An 18,508-nucleotide genomic window follows, 5' to 3' on the forward strand; every position below is an offset into this window, starting at 1 on the left:
AATAGCAAACATCTAGAAACAAATCTAACAATATCCATAAAACTTATACACTGAAAAATATAAAATATTATTGAGAAAGTTAAGTATCTGAATAAACAGAGGGATATATAATGTTCCAATACTGGAAGACTCAATACTGGGAATATGTCAGTTCTTCCCAATCTATAAATGCAGTTAAATCCTAAACAAAACTTTAGCATGTTTCTTTGTGAAAAGTAACAAGATGAATCTAAAGTTTATATGAAGACTTCCCTGGTGGTCCAGGTGTTAAGGTACCATGCTCCCAATGCAGGGGGCCTGAGTTCAGTCCCTGGCCAGGGAACTATTAATAGATCCCACATGCTGCAACTAAAACTCCACATGCCACAACTAAGACCAGGCACAGCCAAATAAAAATACTAAAAAGATAATAAAAATAAAGTTTATAGGGAAATACAAAAGGACAATAATAACTAAAACAATTTTAAAGAGTAAAACTGGAAGACTTACCAATCAGATAATAAAACCTATTATGAAGTATAGTAATTAAGAAGACAATATGGTACTGCAGGACTTCCCTGGGTGGTACAGTGGATAAGACTTCACATGCCAACTCAGGGGACATGGGTTCGATCCCTGGGCAGGGAAGATGCTGCATGCTGTCGAGTAACTCGACTGCCATAACTACTTACTCCATGCTCCAGAGCCCATGAGCCTCAACTACTGAGCCCACGTGCTGCAATTACTGAAGCCCACGCACCTAGAGCCTGTGCTCTGCAACGAGAAGCCACTGCAATCAGAAGCCCGTGCACGGCAACAAAGAGTAGCCCCCACTCCCCCCAACTAGAGAAAAGCCTGCATGCAGCAACGGAGACCCAGTGCAACCAGAAATTAATTAAAAACTGGTGTATCTGTATAATGAATTATTACTTAAAAAGCAATATGGTATTGCAGGATAAACAAAGAGAAAAATGGGGGGAAAAGACTTCTACAGAACTATGGACCCCTGATTTATGAAGAAATGATACATCAGAAAATAATTGGGAATGCAGCTTCTTTTCAATAGGTGGTGTGGTCATTTGGATATTTATATTAAAAAAAGCAATTTGACCCTAACCTCATTAACATGAAAAAATCAATTTCAGGAGGATTACAACCCCAAGGACTGAGGATCCTGGTAGGCTACAGTCCATGGGGTCACAAAGAGTCAGACAGGACTGGGCGACTTCACTTCATTTCACAGCTCTAAATGGGAAAAGTAAAGTAACTGATTTTTCAGAAGCACCATACAATACTTTCATGACTTTGGCACATGCAAAGATTTAAAGAAAATACAAAAACTTCAAACCATAAATAAAAAATATTGGAAAATTAGACTAAAAAGAAGTTTTGTTTTTCAAAGATATCTCAAGAAAGTTAAAATGCTAGCCATAGATTGGGAGAGAATATTTGTAATACCTACTTCTAAAAAAGTACTTATACCAAGAATATATAAGGAACTTCTAAAGATCAATAAGAAAAAGGGCAAATACGTTAAATAGAAAAACAGACAAAAGACTTATGCAATTCACAAGGATATACTCTAATAAAAATAACCATGTGAAAAATGTGCTTTATTTAAGGAATCATCAGGGAACCACTAATTAAAATTACAATGACATAAAATAAAAATAAAATTACAGTATAACATCACACACTCATCAGAGTATTTAAGTTAAAAGATAATATCAAATGTTGACAAGGATATGAAGCAACTGGAACTCTCTTTGCTAGTTTTCATAAAACCAGAGTTGAAAACTATTTTGCAATATCTATTAAAGCTGAAACAAAAAGATAAATACGTGTACATATCTTAAGGAACAGCAGTCTAACTCCTAGGAATATAAAATATAAATTAACACACAGACACCAAAAGACAAGAATGTTTATAGCAGGACTACTCAATATATACACAAACTGTAAAACCCTAATGTCCATCAACTGCAGAATAAATAAAAAATGGTGGTACAATAGAATATCAAAGCAATGAGAAGAAAACAATGTGTAACATGAATTTTACAAAGGTAAGATTGAGTGAAAGAAGGCAAACATACTCTATAACTCCATTTGTGTAAGTTAAAAAAAAAGACAAACTATGATACTATGACACACACATGATACTATAAGTCAGGAGAGTGCTTACCTTTATCTATCAGGGGAAAGAGTAGTGACCAGACAATAACAAGAGGGGGCTTTTATGGTTTTTGTTAACATTTCAGTTTTACTTTACATTTGCTTATGAATGTGTTCACTTCCTGAACTTTTTTGAGTTGTACACTCATGATTATGTCCTTCCCTGATATATTTTAAAATTTTATAATATTGTAAGATTCTAAACATCTATTATTACTTATTTCTTAATCAATTAAGGATCCAATAAGGGAAAGTTTCTTCTTGTGCTCAAAATGCACTTTCTGAGGAATACTAGCATTTTAGTTTGTCCTGAAAAGTATTCTTTCACTGGAAGTTAACCTAGCACATGTTTTTTTAAGAACGTCCAATAACTAAGAACTGGATATACAATTGGGAACAATTCTGTGACTTCAAATATATTGACTGCATATATATGAAATGAAACAGCAAATACTGTATGCAATAGTATATAATGACGCCTGGTGGCGCTGCAGGCTAGAAGTATAAATGGAGAGATTTGTGACTGCCCGGGAAGCCATTAAACTGGGAATCAGAACTCCGATGCTTTCTAAAAGAAAGAAGCATTTTACATAAGATCTAGGCGTGGAGGACTCCAGAAAAGGGCATCGTCCTAGTGCAAGCCAGTCAGAGAGATTTAGGCGAGCTTATTTAACCAGATCACCTGGGTGACTGTATATCGGGAGTTGAAGAAACTGCACCTTCTTGAACCGGGTTTGGACAATGGAGACCGCGCCAGCAAAACGATACGGAAAAGGCAAGTTCTCTTTCCTGCTATATTGTTCCTCTTCTGGGAGGCTGGCTCTGAAAAAATTAGGTATTCCATGCCAAAAGAAACAAAAAGTGGGTCTTTTGTGGCCAACCTGGCAAAAGAACTGGGTCTCAGGGTGGGGCAACTAGCGACGTGGGGCGCGCGAATCCATTACAAAGGAAACAAACAGCTCTTGCAGCTGGATTTAACGACCGGTAATTTGCTGCTGCATAAAAAACTAGGAAGTGCTGTGCGGGGCGACAGATCCTTGTATACTGCATTTCCAACTATTACTGGAAAACCCGGTGCAGATTATTCAAGCGGATCTGCATCGCACAGATATAAATGACCATTCCCCAGAGTTCCTAGAGAGAAATGCTCGTAAAAATCCCCGAGAGCGTCCAGACAGGGACTGTTTCCTTTGAAAATAGATCAGGACTTTGACATAGGTAGCAACACGGTTCAAAACTACACAGTCAGCCCCAAATCCCATTTTCATGTTGTCACTCATCATCGTGGAGATGGCAGAAAATACCCAGAGCTGGTGCTGACAAAGCACTGGACCGGGAGCAGCAGCCTGAGCTGTTTGCCCCTCACCGCGCTGGATGGTGGGGCTCCGCCCAGGTCTGGGACCACTACAGTCCGCATCGAAGTCGTGGACATTAACGACAATGCCCCCGGAGTTTTTACGGTCCGTCTATGAGGTACAGATTCCAGAGAACAGCCCCCTAAACTCCTTAGTTGTCGCTGTCTCTGCCCGAGATGCAGATGCAGGAACACATCGGAAAGTAGCCTATGCTCTATTCCAAGGAGATGAAGTTACTCAACCATTTGTAATAGACGAAATAACAGGAGAAATGGTCTGAAAAGGGCATTGGATTTCGAGGCAACTCGGTTTTATAACGTGGAGATTGCAGCCACAGACGGCAGGGGCCTTTCAGGAAAATGCACTGTAGCCATAGAAGTGAATGTGAATGACGACGCCCCCGAACTGACCATGTCGAGATTCATCAGCTCTATCCCAGAAAACTCCCCAGAGACTGTGGTGGCCGTTTTCAGTGTTTCTGATCCAGATTCCGGGGACAACGGTAAGATGGTTTCCTCCATTCAGAATGACCTCCCCTTTCTCTTGAAACCCACGTTCAAAAACTTTTACACCCTGGTGACAGAGAGGAAAGAGCCGGGTACATCACCACCACCACGGTCACTGACATGGGAACCCCCAGACTGAAAACCCAGCACAACATAACCGTGCTGGTGGCCGACGTCAACGACAACGCCCCCGCCTTCACCCAGACCTCCTACACCCTGTGGGTCCGCGAGAACAACAGCCCCGCCCTGCACATCGGCAGCGTCAGCGCCACAGACACAGACGCGGGCGCCAACGCCCAGGTCACCTACTCGCTGCTGCCGCCGCCCGACCCGCACCTGCCCCTCGCCTCCCTCGTGTCCATCAACCCCGACAACGGCCACCTCTTCGCCCTCACGTCCCTGGACTACGAGGCCCTGCGAGCCTTCGAGTTCCGCGTGGGCGCCGCCGACCGCGGCTCGCCCGCGCTCAGCAGCCAGGCGCTGGTGCGCGTGCTCGTGGCGGACGCCAACGACAACGCGCCCTTCGTGCTCTACCCGCTGCAGAACGCCTCGGCGCCCTGCACCGAACTGGTGCCCAGGGCGGCCGAGCCCGGCTACCTGGTGACCAAGGTGGTGGCGGTGGACGGCGACGCGGGCCAGAACGCCTGGCTGTCGTACCAGCTGCTCAAGGCCACGGAGCCCGGGCTGTTCGGCGTGTGGGCGCACAACGGCGAGGTGCGCACGGCGCGGCTGCTGAGCGAGCGCGACGCGCCCAAGCAGCGGCTGGTGGTGCTGGTCAAGGACAACGGCGAGCCGCCGCTGTCGGCCAGCGTCACGCTGCACGTGCTGCTGGTGGACGGCTTCTCGCAGCCCTACCTGCCGCCCCCGGAAGCGGAAGCGGCGGCCGCGGCGCCGGCCGACCCGCTCACCGTCTACCTGGTGGTGGCCTTGGCGTCGGTGTCGTCGCTCTTCCTCTTCTCGGTGCTGGTGTTCGTGGCGGTGCGGCTGTGCAGGAGGGGCGGGGCGGGCTCGGCGGGTCGCTGCCCAGTGCCCGAGGGCCACTTCCCGGGCCACCTGGTGGACGTCAGCGGCACGGGGACCCTGTCCCAGACCTACCAGTACGAGGTGTGCTTGACCGGATGCTCGGGATTCAGTTAAGTCGCTCAGTCGTGTCCGACTCTTTGCGACCCCATGAATCGTAGCACGCCAGGCCTCCCTGTCCATCACCAACTCCCGGAGTTTACTCAAACTCATGTCCATCGAGTCGGTGATTCCATCCAGCCATCTCATCTTCTGTCGTCCCCTTCTCCTGCCCCCAATCCCTCTCAGCATCAGGGTCTTATCCTCGGGATTAGATGAGTTGAAATACTTAAAGCCGATTCTCCCCAACCTCCCGCCCCAGGACGCTGTTGAATAGAGGAAAATGCCAATTTTCGGAATAGCTTTGGTTCCAATTAGGGATCTCATCATGATTCGAGGTATTTCATTTATCTGTAATTCCCCAGATGCAAAATCTGAGAACCTCATGGAGAAAAATCGCACATTCATGTATAGTATTGATTTCCCTTTTACAATAAACTTGTCCAATTTTGGAAAACTCAGTTCGAGTCTTAACTGTTTTTGTTTTAGCGTGCCATTCCAAATCCTTCCATGCTGTTTATTTTCCTGAAATTTTTGCTTTCTTTTGGTAATTTTTGCAACAATAAAATATTGTTTTCTCTACAGTCATTTTGCTTCATCACACTCTAAAAGTTTGCTGCTAAATAACAAAAATTTAAAACGTTTACATAACATTTATTTTGTTTTCAAAGGAATATATGCATATAAATATGGAAGAAAGCATGATGAAAACCAACACTCTTCTGTTTACACTCCCTAGCTCTCATCCTACTGGAAAATAATTTTTAATGCATATTTCCATGGAATTATTACATACAGAAAAATGGACAAATCCTTAATACAGCTCACTGTCTTTTCAGAAAATGAACATACTTGATATCAGCATCTTGGAGAAATGAAACATTATTAGCATCCCAAGTGCTACACAAATTACCCCTTAAAATCACTGCCACTTCAAACATAACAGATAACTCAATACCCTATGCTATAGCTGTTTTGCCTGTTTTGAATTTATGTAAATGAAATAGTAGAGTGTGAACTGTTTTGCATCTGGTGTCTTTAACTCAGCACTATGTTTATGACATTTATCCATAATACTGTTTTTAATTTTAGTTCTTCATTCTTATTACTGTATAGTATTCCACTGTGAATACTGCACAATTTATAACCCATCCTACTGTATGTGGATATTTGGGTTGGTGTAAGGTTTGGCTGTTTGAATAATACTGCTATAAACATTCTCATACATATCCTTCAACAGACATGTATGTACATTTCTGTTCTGTATATACCTAAGGTGGAGTTGCTGCTCATTCAGTAAGTGCATGTCCACTTTTAGTAGATATTTCCAAATAGTTTTTCAAAGTGGTTGTACCCGTTTACACTGACTGCTATCAGCAGCATATGGATGTACCAGTTCCTCAACATTGTTACCAACATCTGGTATTATCTGTTTTTTATTTTATCCCTCTGGAAAGCACTTTTAAACCTTTATCTTCTAGCTTTTTAAATACTTTCTTCTCACTAAAGAATATGCTTGTAACTTTTTCATAAACTTAAATTTCACTCTATTGTTGTTGGTATCCTATACACTTTAAATTTCCCTCATCCATATAGTTATCTCATTATTTTCTCTGCTTAAACTGAAACCTCCACTTACTCCACTAACAACCATTTATTATTTTCTTGTATGAAAGAAACTAATAGAATTATTATTTTTCCTTTTGTTTCTCCCTTACACTTCCAAACCTCTCAAAAATGAGTTTTTACTTCTATGTAGTCAGGATTAATAGTACTTTTTACTCTTTGACAATAGTTAAGAGTTTCTTGTTTTGTTTATAGATGTTTTAAAACATCTATTGCTGAAAAGCAATATTACAAATTTATCTTTAATGACCATATAAATTATGAATGCTCTGCAGCTAAAGATCACCAGGAACACATTTATCAGAACAAAGTTGGGTTTACTGACTTATAATGAGGGAGACTGCACACCATGGAGAACCATTGATCAATGCAAGTAAGAGCATCCTACCAAGAAGTTAGAGGATCTGGGCTTAGGTGATTCGGGGTAGGGTGCAAGGAAATCTCCTTTCCTTTTTTAAAAATTCCATCTCTTTGCTACAGTATACACCCTCAAGTGGCTTTTTAAGAGAAGGTGCACAAATACAGACTTTCTGTATCTCTGCATGTCTGAAAATGCGGTTTTCACTTCTGCTTCACTGTATACATATACATTCAATATACATTCTAACAATTCATGTCTTGTCATATCTGAAATTATTTCATCTCTAGTACTATTTCCTTAATAGTTGTATTCCTAGCTTATTTTTTCTGAGACTTGAGCTTGTTGGATATTGAACAATTTAAATCATTTCTCTATGTTTCTTATATTTCTCCTATATATCTTTGGTTTTCCCTCTATATCATCATTTAACATCTTTCAGTCACCTTGAGTATTTTTATGAAATTTTCAATTTTAATGGAGTATTTAAATCCCTAGCTGTTTTCTTATTATCTGATTGTATCTTTTCCATAGTAGCACTTGGAATTTTCAAAGTTCGTTTTATTTCCTAAATGATCTGTTTCCTGGAGTTCCCATTTCTTTTTTTGTGTGTTTCTGTGTAACTTTTGGTTTTCCTAAGTCTGGTGAGAGATGTGTTCATATGTAAGAAAAAGAATTGAGTATCTGATGGGTACAATTGTTGTTTTGCTAGGTCTTATCAGCTTTTATGTGATAAGGTAGTCTGCACCCAAGTTTCTGTCCTGAGTGGATTTTCTGACAAGCTGCTCCACATGAGGCAGTGCAGAGCCAGGTTTATAAAATATCAGACTTCAAGAAGCATTGTGATGAATGGGCAAAGAACTCTTTTCAGGATGTGGCCCTGCAAGTGTTAGGATACAAAAATTTTATGCTGGGATTCCTAAAGTTTTCACTAAAATATTCTAGTGTTCTCCAAAAAAATTCCTTTTTATTTCTTAAGAAATGAGACTTAATGTTTTTGGAAGAAGGCCTGGAGGAAGACTGCTGCTGCTGCTGCTAAGTCTCTTCAGTCATGTCTGACTCTTGCAGAGGAAGGCTAATAATTATTAAAATTACATGTTACATATATTTTTCATATTACATACTTTCTATGTACTTTACTGTTTTCTAAATTCTGTACACATATCTCATTTACTCGTTTAAATAATGGTACAATTGGTAAACCAAGTTTAGAGATGAACAAACTGAACAAACAGAGTTAAAGTAACTTGCCCAAGGCTACCTAGCTAATAAGTAGTGGAATCAGGATTTGACTCCAGGCAGCCTGACCCCAAAGACATCGCTTTTTTGTCTTTACTTTTTAAATTTTGAAATCTATTAAACATTCCAAAAAATGTACACAATGTATATGTGCAATTTAAAAATAATAAAATCTTCACCATCTACTTAAGATTTAGAACAATGCCAAGACGTTGGAAATCCTTGTGTGCCTCCACCATAACATCTTCCACTTGCATTAAAATCAACCACTATCCTGCATTTTTATTAATTACTTGTTATTCTTTGTAGTTGTATCAGAAATGCATATATTGCTAAATAATACATTGTTTGATCTTGTCTGTCTTTGATGTGTCTTTGATCTGTGTTAGATATCTTGTCTGATCTTGTCTGTCTTTGCAATTTATGTAAATGGAATGATACAGTATGGACATCTGTGGGCTTGCTTTTCTCATTCATTAGGGTATTGAACTCATCAGTGTTAAATGCAGTTCATTCATTTACACCGCTCTACAGCATCCCATTATATAAATACACCCTCACCTTTACATTCATTTTATTGTAGATTTTTGGGTTGCCCCAAGAATTTGGCTATCATAACAATACTGATATAAGCATTCTTGAATATATCTCCTCATGCACTTGGGCAAGAGTTCCTTTTGGGTACAGGCATATCTAGGAAGGTCCAACCCAGGTCATAGCAAGAACTGGAATGATATCAAACTAAGTAAAATAGACTATTAAAAGATGCCAACACTGAGATGAAAAAAATGTTGGAGATACCTGACAAAGATTTTTAAATGGGTGATGAAAAACGCCTCAATAAGCAACATTAAACATGCTTGAAATAAAAGAAAAGTATTCTCAGAAATGTAAAGTTGTAACAAGGAAATAAAAGATATATAAAGAACTACCAATGAAAATTTTAGAGATTAAAAATACAATTATTGAAGAACTCAGTGGACAAGCTTAACAACAGGAAGACAAAGAGTCAATGAACTAGAAGATACAACAATAGCATTTACCCAATTTGAGCAAAAGAGAGAAAACAGACTAAAAAATTAACAGAGCTTCAGAGACCTATTGGACAATAACAAGAGACCTAACTTTTGTGTCATTGGAATCCCAGAAGGAGAGAAGACCTTCCACATTTGGCAAAAGATAGAGATCCACAGATATAGGAAGCCAAACAAATCCAAAACAAGATAAAAAAATACACCTGAAAAGATATAGTCAAATTTCTGAAAACTGAAGAGAAGGGAAAAGTCTGAAAAGCAGTGACAGATAAATGACACATTATACATAGAGCGATAACAATCTGAATGAGAGTAGATTTCTCATCAGAAACCAAGAAAGTCAGAAGAAAATGGCACAGTATTTTCCAACTGATAAAAAGAACAATTAACCCAGAATTCTACATGCAGTGAAAATACCCTTCTGGAATAAAATTTGTTGCTATAAGGCCTACACTATTAAAAATGGCTAAAGTGAGCTCTCCAAACAGAAAGGAATCAATGATAAAAGGAATCTTGGAACATCAGGAAAGAAGAACGAACACAGTAAACAAAAATATGGGTAAACACCATAGACTTTCCTTCTCTTTAGAATTTAGCTTTCTAAGTTATGTTTGATGGTTGAATCCAAAATTATAACACTGTCTATGTTCAAAATTTCTATACAGGAAATATTTAAGACAATTATAAATGGGGAACAGTAAATGTATGTAATGGTACTTAAGTTTTCCACCCTTGCATATGTAAAATGACAACCAGTAAACCCTGAAGGAAATGGCAACCCACTCCAGTATTCTTGCCTGGAAAATCCTATGGACAGAGGAGCCTGGTAGGCCACAGTCCATGGGGTTGCCAAGAGTCAGACACAACTGAACGACTTCATTTCACTTCAAACCCTGACAAGTTATGTGTGGGCCAACTCCTATAAAAACTATGCAAAAGGACACACTAAAACCCACCATAGATAAAGTAGAACTCTAAAAACTGTTCTAATAACCCACAGAAAGGCAGGAAAACTAAAATGAAGACAGAAAAGACAGACAAATAGAAAACAACAAAAAAATAAAACTATAGACTTAAGCTTTAATATATCAGTAATTACATTAAATGTAAATGTTTTGAACACACCAATTAAAACATGACCAGAATGGGTTTTCAAAAATGGGCCAACCATATGCTAGCTATAAGAAACTTCACTCCAGATATAAAGACACAGGCAGATTGAAAGTAAAAAGAAAAATATGCAAGGAAAATGACCAGAGGGAGTGTAGAACATTATATAATGATAAAGACAATGCTAAATATATACATACCAAACAACAGAGATGAATAATATGTTAAGCAAAAACTGACAGAACTGAAAGGAGAAACAGATCCATAATTAAAGCTGGAGATTTAAAACCCTCTCTGAACCCTATTTCAACTCATGGAACAACTAGACAGAAAATCAACAAAAATACAGAAGAACTCAACCAACAACCAACATATTTATAGAACACCCAACAATTCCAGAATACACATTCTTCTCAGATGCTCAGAGATCATATAGAACACAGACCACATAAATAAGCCTAATACAAACTTCAACCAATTTTTAAAACTGAAATCATACAGCATGGGTTTTCCAACTACAATGGACTCAAACTAAAAATAACAGTAAAATAACAGGAAAATCTTCAAATACTTGGATACTAAACAATACACTTCTAATTAATCCATGGGTCGATGACAAAGTCACAAGGGAAATTTTTCAAATATATTGAAGTGAACTGGAAACATAAAAACAACATATCAAAATTTATAAGACATAGTTAAAGTGGTGCAGAGAGGGAATTTTATGGTACAAAATGCATATATTAGAAAAGAGGAAAAGTCTCAATCATCTAAGCTCCTACCTCAAGCATGTAGGAAAAGAAGGGGAAAATAAACCCACAGCAAGCAGGAGGTAGGAATATATATATATATATTTTATATATATATATAATATATATAAACAAATGAAATTCAAAACAAAAAAAATTAGTGAAATAAAGAGCTGGTTTTTTAATAAAATTGATAAAATTGGCAAATATATAGCAATGCTGGCAAAAGACTTTTTTCAATGATTTCGGTTTTCAAATGTGTTTAGCATCAAATTGTTTATATTTTCAAACTTTTCTGCAGCATGTATCCCATCCCATCAGTTGAAAGGTTTCCCTAAGTTATTGGCTTATATATCATCTCTATCTTTTCCCTGAATACTGTGTTTTCCTTACATGTAACTAAATTTAGAAATATTTCCAAGAGTTTCAATTCATCCTTGAAGTTTAGTCTTTATCTTCCATTTTTAATAAAGTTTAAAACTTTAAATTTTATTACAGAATGAAAGAAAGACAAATGTATGGCATATAAATGGAAATCAGCAATGAAATGGTTGTAAGTTAACTAAATAAAATTAAGTTTAATATACATGACAATGTTTCATCAGTTAAATTATTATTTCAATTCACTGGTAATAATCCAGCTAAATTAATCTTGAAAGGTAACTTCCAGTTAGCATGCATGAGCAAAAAGAGCATGGCGCATGGTGATTTTTTACATTGTTTAGCTTTCCGTGTCCAGAGGAGACCAAGATTGTGCCATCTAGTTATTAAAATTAACCTGAAAAATACTGATATAATTAATACAATTCCCAGTAAATCACAGAAATGTTCTTTATCTTGAGAGAAATGTGGGTTACACAGATGGATCCATTTGTTAAAAATGCTACAGTTAAGATTGGTGCATTTCAATTTGTGTAAACATGACCTTAAGAAAAGAACTATGCAAAACTGAACATTGACTGGGAGACGTAAAACAGAGGAAAAGGTAGAGATGAAACAAGACAGAACGTTGTGAAGTTGGGAGATGTGAACGCGAAAGTTTATGCTGTTTACTTTGCATATGTTGAACTTTGTCCATGATAAAAAAAATTTTAAATGAATTAGTCCTTGTGAGACGGGTTTATAAAAGCAAAGTCAATTCAACTCTACTTTAGCAAATCCAAGCAACTGAGAAGCATTTTCCTGAAGGAGTCTAATGCAATCCACTTTCCAAAAACGGAGTTTCTTCACATACCCAACTGACATCTCTTTGGGTTACATTAAGATATTACCTTCTTTCTATTATAGCAACCAGTGCTCTCACAGACATTTCAATGATCTAATTTGATTTTTATACATACTGTACTATCAATAAGTGAAATCTGTTTTAAAATGCAAATAATTTTATAAGCTGTATTTGAGGATGCCTGCAGGCAAAGAGAGTGAATAAAGAACTCTGTGGATGCCAGAGATGGCATTAAGTTGGAATCAGAACTCAGAATGTCCACTGAAAGGAGAAAGCATTTAGGACTGAGCTACAAATAATTTTGTTTCAGAGAAGAAGGTAAACCCATCCAAGATGTTTCTGATTGTTGGTTTTACTTTATCAGTGTTATTTCATTATTCAAATGCTCAGGGGAGTCTGTTTTCAGCAACATTTACCAAGTGAACAATGGAGGCTGCTGACAGTGATCTTAATTTTATTTTTCTGGGTATATAGAGTTGCTTTTCAACTGTAAAATGATTTCATTTGTTCAGAATTTAGATTTTATTTAGCTTTATTTTAGCTAGAGTTGAAGTATTTTGAAAAATATCCTCATTTTTAACCTTCCATCATTCACTCCTTACCTGAAGTGAATTTTGCTTGAATTCAAATCATTTCACCTCTACATAAATACAAAATCATTCTGAAGCAAATTATGTTTGATATTTTTGTATGCTTAGATATGCACTGACCCATTTATTGCATTCTCAGGAAATACAGATATATTTTCCAGTTCATCTGAGCAGAAATTGGTGAGATAGGAATGAACATAGTCATAATGAACTATTACGGAATTTCAGGGTATCCATTCAAATATAATCCACTTTTCACACTACATTATTTGGTCTGTATTTATAGGACCAACTGTTATCCTTGTTGTGAAAGAATGGTAGAGGTGATTCTTGAATGTTTGTTTTCTACATTGCATTATGCCCTTATAACAGGGTAATACATTTGGACTTTGATTAATTAATACACACAGCAGCGAAATTTGGCCAAAAAGTTACAATAAAATGAACAACCCTGATAAAATCATGGCCATTTCTACCAATACAAAAATGAAATGGATTCCTAAAATGCTTACTTATGACACATACCAAATTACTCCTGGTCCCTCTTTTAAATAATTTAATTTGATTTGATACTTCTATAATACCTATTTCTTGGCCTCAATTTTCCTAATAGCCTAAGTGTTCCCTTTATTGTGCAGGTGTGACCACAAAACAACGGTAAGTATGTTTTTCATTCCATTTTATTAGTCATATAGTTTAGAGAAATAAGTGTGTAAGATTGATCTTGCTAACCAACTTTTACATTTTGTATAGTGTGTCAGTGGGACAATAGTATACTTGTCAGATTCAGAAATTACACTGCTCCTCAGAGATAAACTGCACTACCAATGAATAAAAGTTAGTTATAGGAAGTTTACATTACCTGAGGGAATGACTCTGAAATGTGTTAGCATGTATTAGAATCCTTAAAGAGAAAGATTGACTTACAGATTTGTTAGTACAGCCAGAAGGCCAGAAACTTCGATTCAAGTTATGAAAAAGAAAAAAATCCCAAGACTCCCAGATAAGTCTTTATGCACGTGATTCACTCACTGCAGCCTGAGAAACTCAGCGTTTTCCTTAAAACCTTTATAAAGTTTACATTTTGGATGTGGTGTTGACTGAAGCACCCCCACGAAGTTACTCATTTGAACGCATGGTGGCAGTGCAGGCTAAGAGTGGATAAAAACTCTGCAGACTCGGTGGACTCCATTTCAGAGACGCCGAAGAAAAAAATATAGAACTCATTTACAGGTAAAGCTAAGACAGAAGTGTTCGGGGTGCAGTCGCTGCCAGACGAGTTATAGGAACGAATTTGAAATTCTGGAGCAGACATTTTGAAGGGTCAACAGTGTACACAGTGATTGGGATTGGAAAAAGATTTTTCCTCTGGAACCAGACATAACAATGGAAATGGTGCAAATGAAACTACATCAGAAGAAAAGGCAAGTGATGATCTTCATTACATTAATTCTTTCGTGGGAGGCAGGTTCAGAATCGATTCGGTATTCTGTACTGGAAGAGACAGAAAGTGGCACGTTTGTGGCCAACCTGACAAAAGACCTGGGACTCAGGATGGGAGAGCTGGCTGCCCGGGGCGCCCGAGTTGTTTTTAAGGGGAATAGACAGCATTTGCGGCTTGATCCAGACACCGGTGATTTGCTGCTGAATGATAAACTGGACCGGGAGGAGCTGTGCGGCTCCACTGAGCCCTGCGTGCTACCCTTCCAAGTGTTACTGGAAAATCCCTTTCGGTTATTTCAGGCTGCCTTGGTAATTACTGATATAAATGACCACGCCCCGGAGTTCCCTGCTAGAGAAATGCAACTAAAAATATCAGAAATTACTATACCAGGTAAAGTATTTCCTTTGAAAATGGCACAAGATTTAGACGCTGGTAGCAACAGCCTTCAGAGCTACATAATCAGCTCCAACCCTCACTTCCACATTCTCACTAGAAACCGCAAGGACGGGAGGAAGTCCCCGGAGCTGGTACTGGACAAAGCGTTGGATCGTGAGGAGCAGTCCGAGCTCAGGCTAACTCTCACAGCGCTGGATGGCGGGTCTCCGCCTCGGTCTGGGACCACCGAGATTCAGATCCTGGTCTTGGATAGCAATGACAACGCCCCCGAGTTTGCTCAGGAGTTCTATGAGGCTCAAGTCCCTGAAAATAGCTCCCTGGGCTCTCTGGTTATCACTGTCTCAGCGAGAGATTTAGACGCAGGATCATTTGGAGAGGTGTCTTATGCCCTATTTCAGGTCGATGACGTTAACGAACCGTTCGAAATTAACGCAAATACAGGAGAAATTCGACTAAAAAAGAAATTGGATTTTGAAGAATTTCAATCATATCAGGTGGATATCGAGGCTACAGACGGTGGGGGACTATCAGGAAAATGCTCTGTAGTCATCAAGGTCCTGGATGTGAATGACAATGCTCCCCAATTGACTATGTCCTCACTGACTAGCCCCGTCCCTGAAAACCTGCCAGAGATCCTAGTGGCAGTTTTCAGTGTATCAGATGCTGATTCTGGACATAACCAACAGGTTATCTGTTCTATAGACGACAATCTCCCCTTTGTTTTAAGACCATCAGTTGAGAATTTCTACACGTTGGTAACAGAAGGCGCACTGGACAGAGAGGAAAGAGCCGAGTACAACATCACCATCACCGTCACTGACATGGGAACCCCCAGACTGAAAACCCAGCACAACATAACCGTGCTGGTGGCCGACGTCAACGACAACGCCCCCGCCTTCACCCAGACCTCCTACACCCTGTGGGTCCGCGAGAACAACAGCCCCGCCCTGCACATCGGCAGCGTCAGCGCCACAGACACAGACGCGGGCGCCAACGCCCAGGTCACCTACTCGCTGCTGCCGCCGCCCGACCCGCACCTGCCCCTCGCCTCCCTCGTGTCCATCAACCCCGACAACGGCCACCTCTTCGCCCTCACGTCCCTGGACTACGAGGCCCTGCGGGCCTTCGAGTTCCGCGTGGGCGCCGCCGACCGCGGCTCGCCCGCGCTCAGCAGCCAGGCGCTGGTGCGCGTGCTCGTGGCGGACGCCAACGACAACGCGCCCTTCGTGCTCTACCCGCTGCAGAACGCCTCGGCGCCCTGCACCGAGCTGGTGCCCAGGGCGGCCGAGCCCGGCTACCTGGTGACCAAGGTGGTGGCGGTGGACGGCGACGCGGGCCAGAACGCCTGGCTGTCGTACCAGCTGCTCAAGGCCACGGAGCCCGGGCTGTTCGGCGTGTGGGCGCACAACGGCGAGGTGCGCACGGCGCGGCTGCTGAGCGAGCGCGACGCGCCCAAGCAGCGGCTGGTGGTGCTGGTCAAGGACAACGGCGAGCCGCCGCTGTCGGCCAGCGTCACGCTGCACGTGCTGCTGGTGGACGGCTTCTCGCAGCCCTACCTGCCGCCCCCGGAAGCGGAAGCGGCGGCCGCGGCGCCGGCCGACCCGCTCACCGTCTACCTGGTGGTGGCCTTGGCGTCGGTGTCGTCGCTCTTCCTCTTCTCGGTGCTGGTGTTCGTGGCGGTGCGGCTGTGCAGGAGGGGCGGGGCGGGCTCGGCGGGTGGCTGCCCGGTGCCCGAGGGCCACTTCCCGGGCCACCTGGTGGACGTCAGCGGCACGGGGACCCTGTCCCAGAGCTACCAGTACGAGGTGTGTCTGACGGGAGATCATAGAACTGGTGAGTTCAAATTCCTGAAGCCAATATTCCCTAACCTCTTGGTTCAGGACACTGAGAAAGAAATCAAAGAAAGCCCCAACTGTAGAAACAACTTTGTATTCAGTTAAATGTCGTATTTGGTTAAGTGAGCCTCTCCTTAATTTTGGCAAACCTAATTCCCATTGCAATACCTTTCTCTTAAGTTGTACAAATATATATATATATATTATATATATGGCTTCCCTGGTGGCTCAGTGGTAAAGAATCTGCCCACAATGTTGGAGATCCAGGTTCAATCCCTGGGTCAGGAAGATCCCCTGGAGAGAGAAATGGCAACCCACTCCTGTATTTTGGCCTGGAGAATTTCATGGAGAGAGGAACCTGGCAGGCTACAGTTCATGGGATCACAGAGTCGGACAGGACTGAGTGATTAACACACAGAAATATATATATATATATACACACATATGTGTATATACATTCCAAAGCTACGCATGTCTCTGTGCTAATTGGATTTAGCATTTTTAGTTGTACTGGATATTGAGTATGTATTTTCTCCATATTTGACCTTCTCTTGGTGATTAATCTTTCCATAACTATAAATTACTCAAGTAGTATAAAAAGAAATTCTATTTTATATTTAAATCAACTTCTTAGTTTATGTCTTTTCAATGAAACATTTTAAAACTCCTGTGTAATCTTGCATTTCTGTATGTTTTTGGTGCTTTTCTTTATCAAACAGCTTTCTATTTGCAAGCTAGTGTTTGAAATTCTTTGTAACTATCTAGACTGTTCTTGTTGACTATTTTACAAAGCTATGGCCCCTGAATAGCCATGAGCATATCTTAGCATACTTGTTTCTCCAAAACTGTACATAAACATGCACTTTATTAAAGTAGTCATACACTACAATTTTGGCCATATCCCATTGTGAGCACCAATATGCTAGAGATTTCTCTCTCTCTTTGTCTGCTACTTACCTAGCACATTGCAATTGCTACATAAATACTCACTAATATTAACATAAAATTATTCTAATAATAATTAAAAAGAAAAATCTTATATAATTTGGCATTACTTCACTAAATAAAACTAAGTCACTGCTTTTTAAATTGTTTTTTAAAACACAGAACCTTTAATGCACTCTAAATCATTTCAAAGGACTCAAGAGGTAGAGGGTATCATATACTGCTTTGTCCTTTCTTTTGCCCTACAACTAGAAATTCAGATGTAGTTTAGTGTATGTGTTTTTCTTGGTTTCCCTGAAGTTTCTCTGCACCTGCAAAAGAGTAAGAATTTCTTCTGAGTTTTGGTTATTCTGTTCTAGTCTGGTTATTGAGTGATAATAGATTTTCACTTTGTTATTCTGCAAACATAGACAGTCTTTATCAACAAAACAGTGATCTATTTTTTATGTCCAAGTTATCTTCTTTTGTTCTTCTATGTAGCTTTCAGGTGTTTTGCAAAGTAGTTTTTTCAATTATGCTAAACTTTCATTAGTAAGAAATAAGCATTTTTTCCTTTAAGACAACAAGAATAGAAATATAAACTAAGATAAGAAATAAACTCAATTGCTTTATATTGTGTTCATTAAACCAAGGAAGCCATGTAATTTCCAACTAAAGTTATAGGGATATAACTATAAGGCCACTTGTATCTATTAAAGAGTTTGCTTTATAAGTTTCAAGTGTCACTCTACAGGAATTTAATTATTTGCATCTTTCCCTGAATTATATTTTTTCTAAGAATGTAATGAAAAAATGAAAATTACTCTTAAAGTTATCATTGAACATA

At 39.9% G+C, this 18,508-nt stretch overlaps 1 protein-coding gene and 1 pseudogene across 1 annotated transcript in view; both read left to right on the top strand.

Moving 5' to 3' along the window:
- Positions 1-3,183: 3,183 nt before the first annotated feature.
- Positions 3,184-5,347, top strand: LOC133061419 (protocadherin beta-5-like; annotated as a pseudogene).
- An 8,930-nt stretch (positions 5,348-14,277) lies between these two features.
- The window catches only part of LOC133062486 (protocadherin beta-6-like), a 78,091-nt gene continuing 73,860 nt past the window's right edge, over positions 14,278-18,508 (top strand). The window contains exon 1 of the mRNA XM_061151525.1: positions 14,278-16,735. Within this exon, the coding sequence (XP_061007508.1) occupies positions 14,449-16,735 (2,287 nt within the window). The 5' untranslated portion in view covers positions 14,278-14,448. The remainder of the gene's footprint in view (positions 16,736-18,508) is intronic.

This window comes from Dama dama, chromosome 9 (genome assembly GCF_033118175.1).
Source record: "Dama dama isolate Ldn47 chromosome 9, ASM3311817v1, whole genome shotgun sequence".
Taxonomy (NCBI): Eukaryota; Metazoa; Chordata; class Mammalia; order Artiodactyla; family Cervidae; genus Dama; species Dama dama.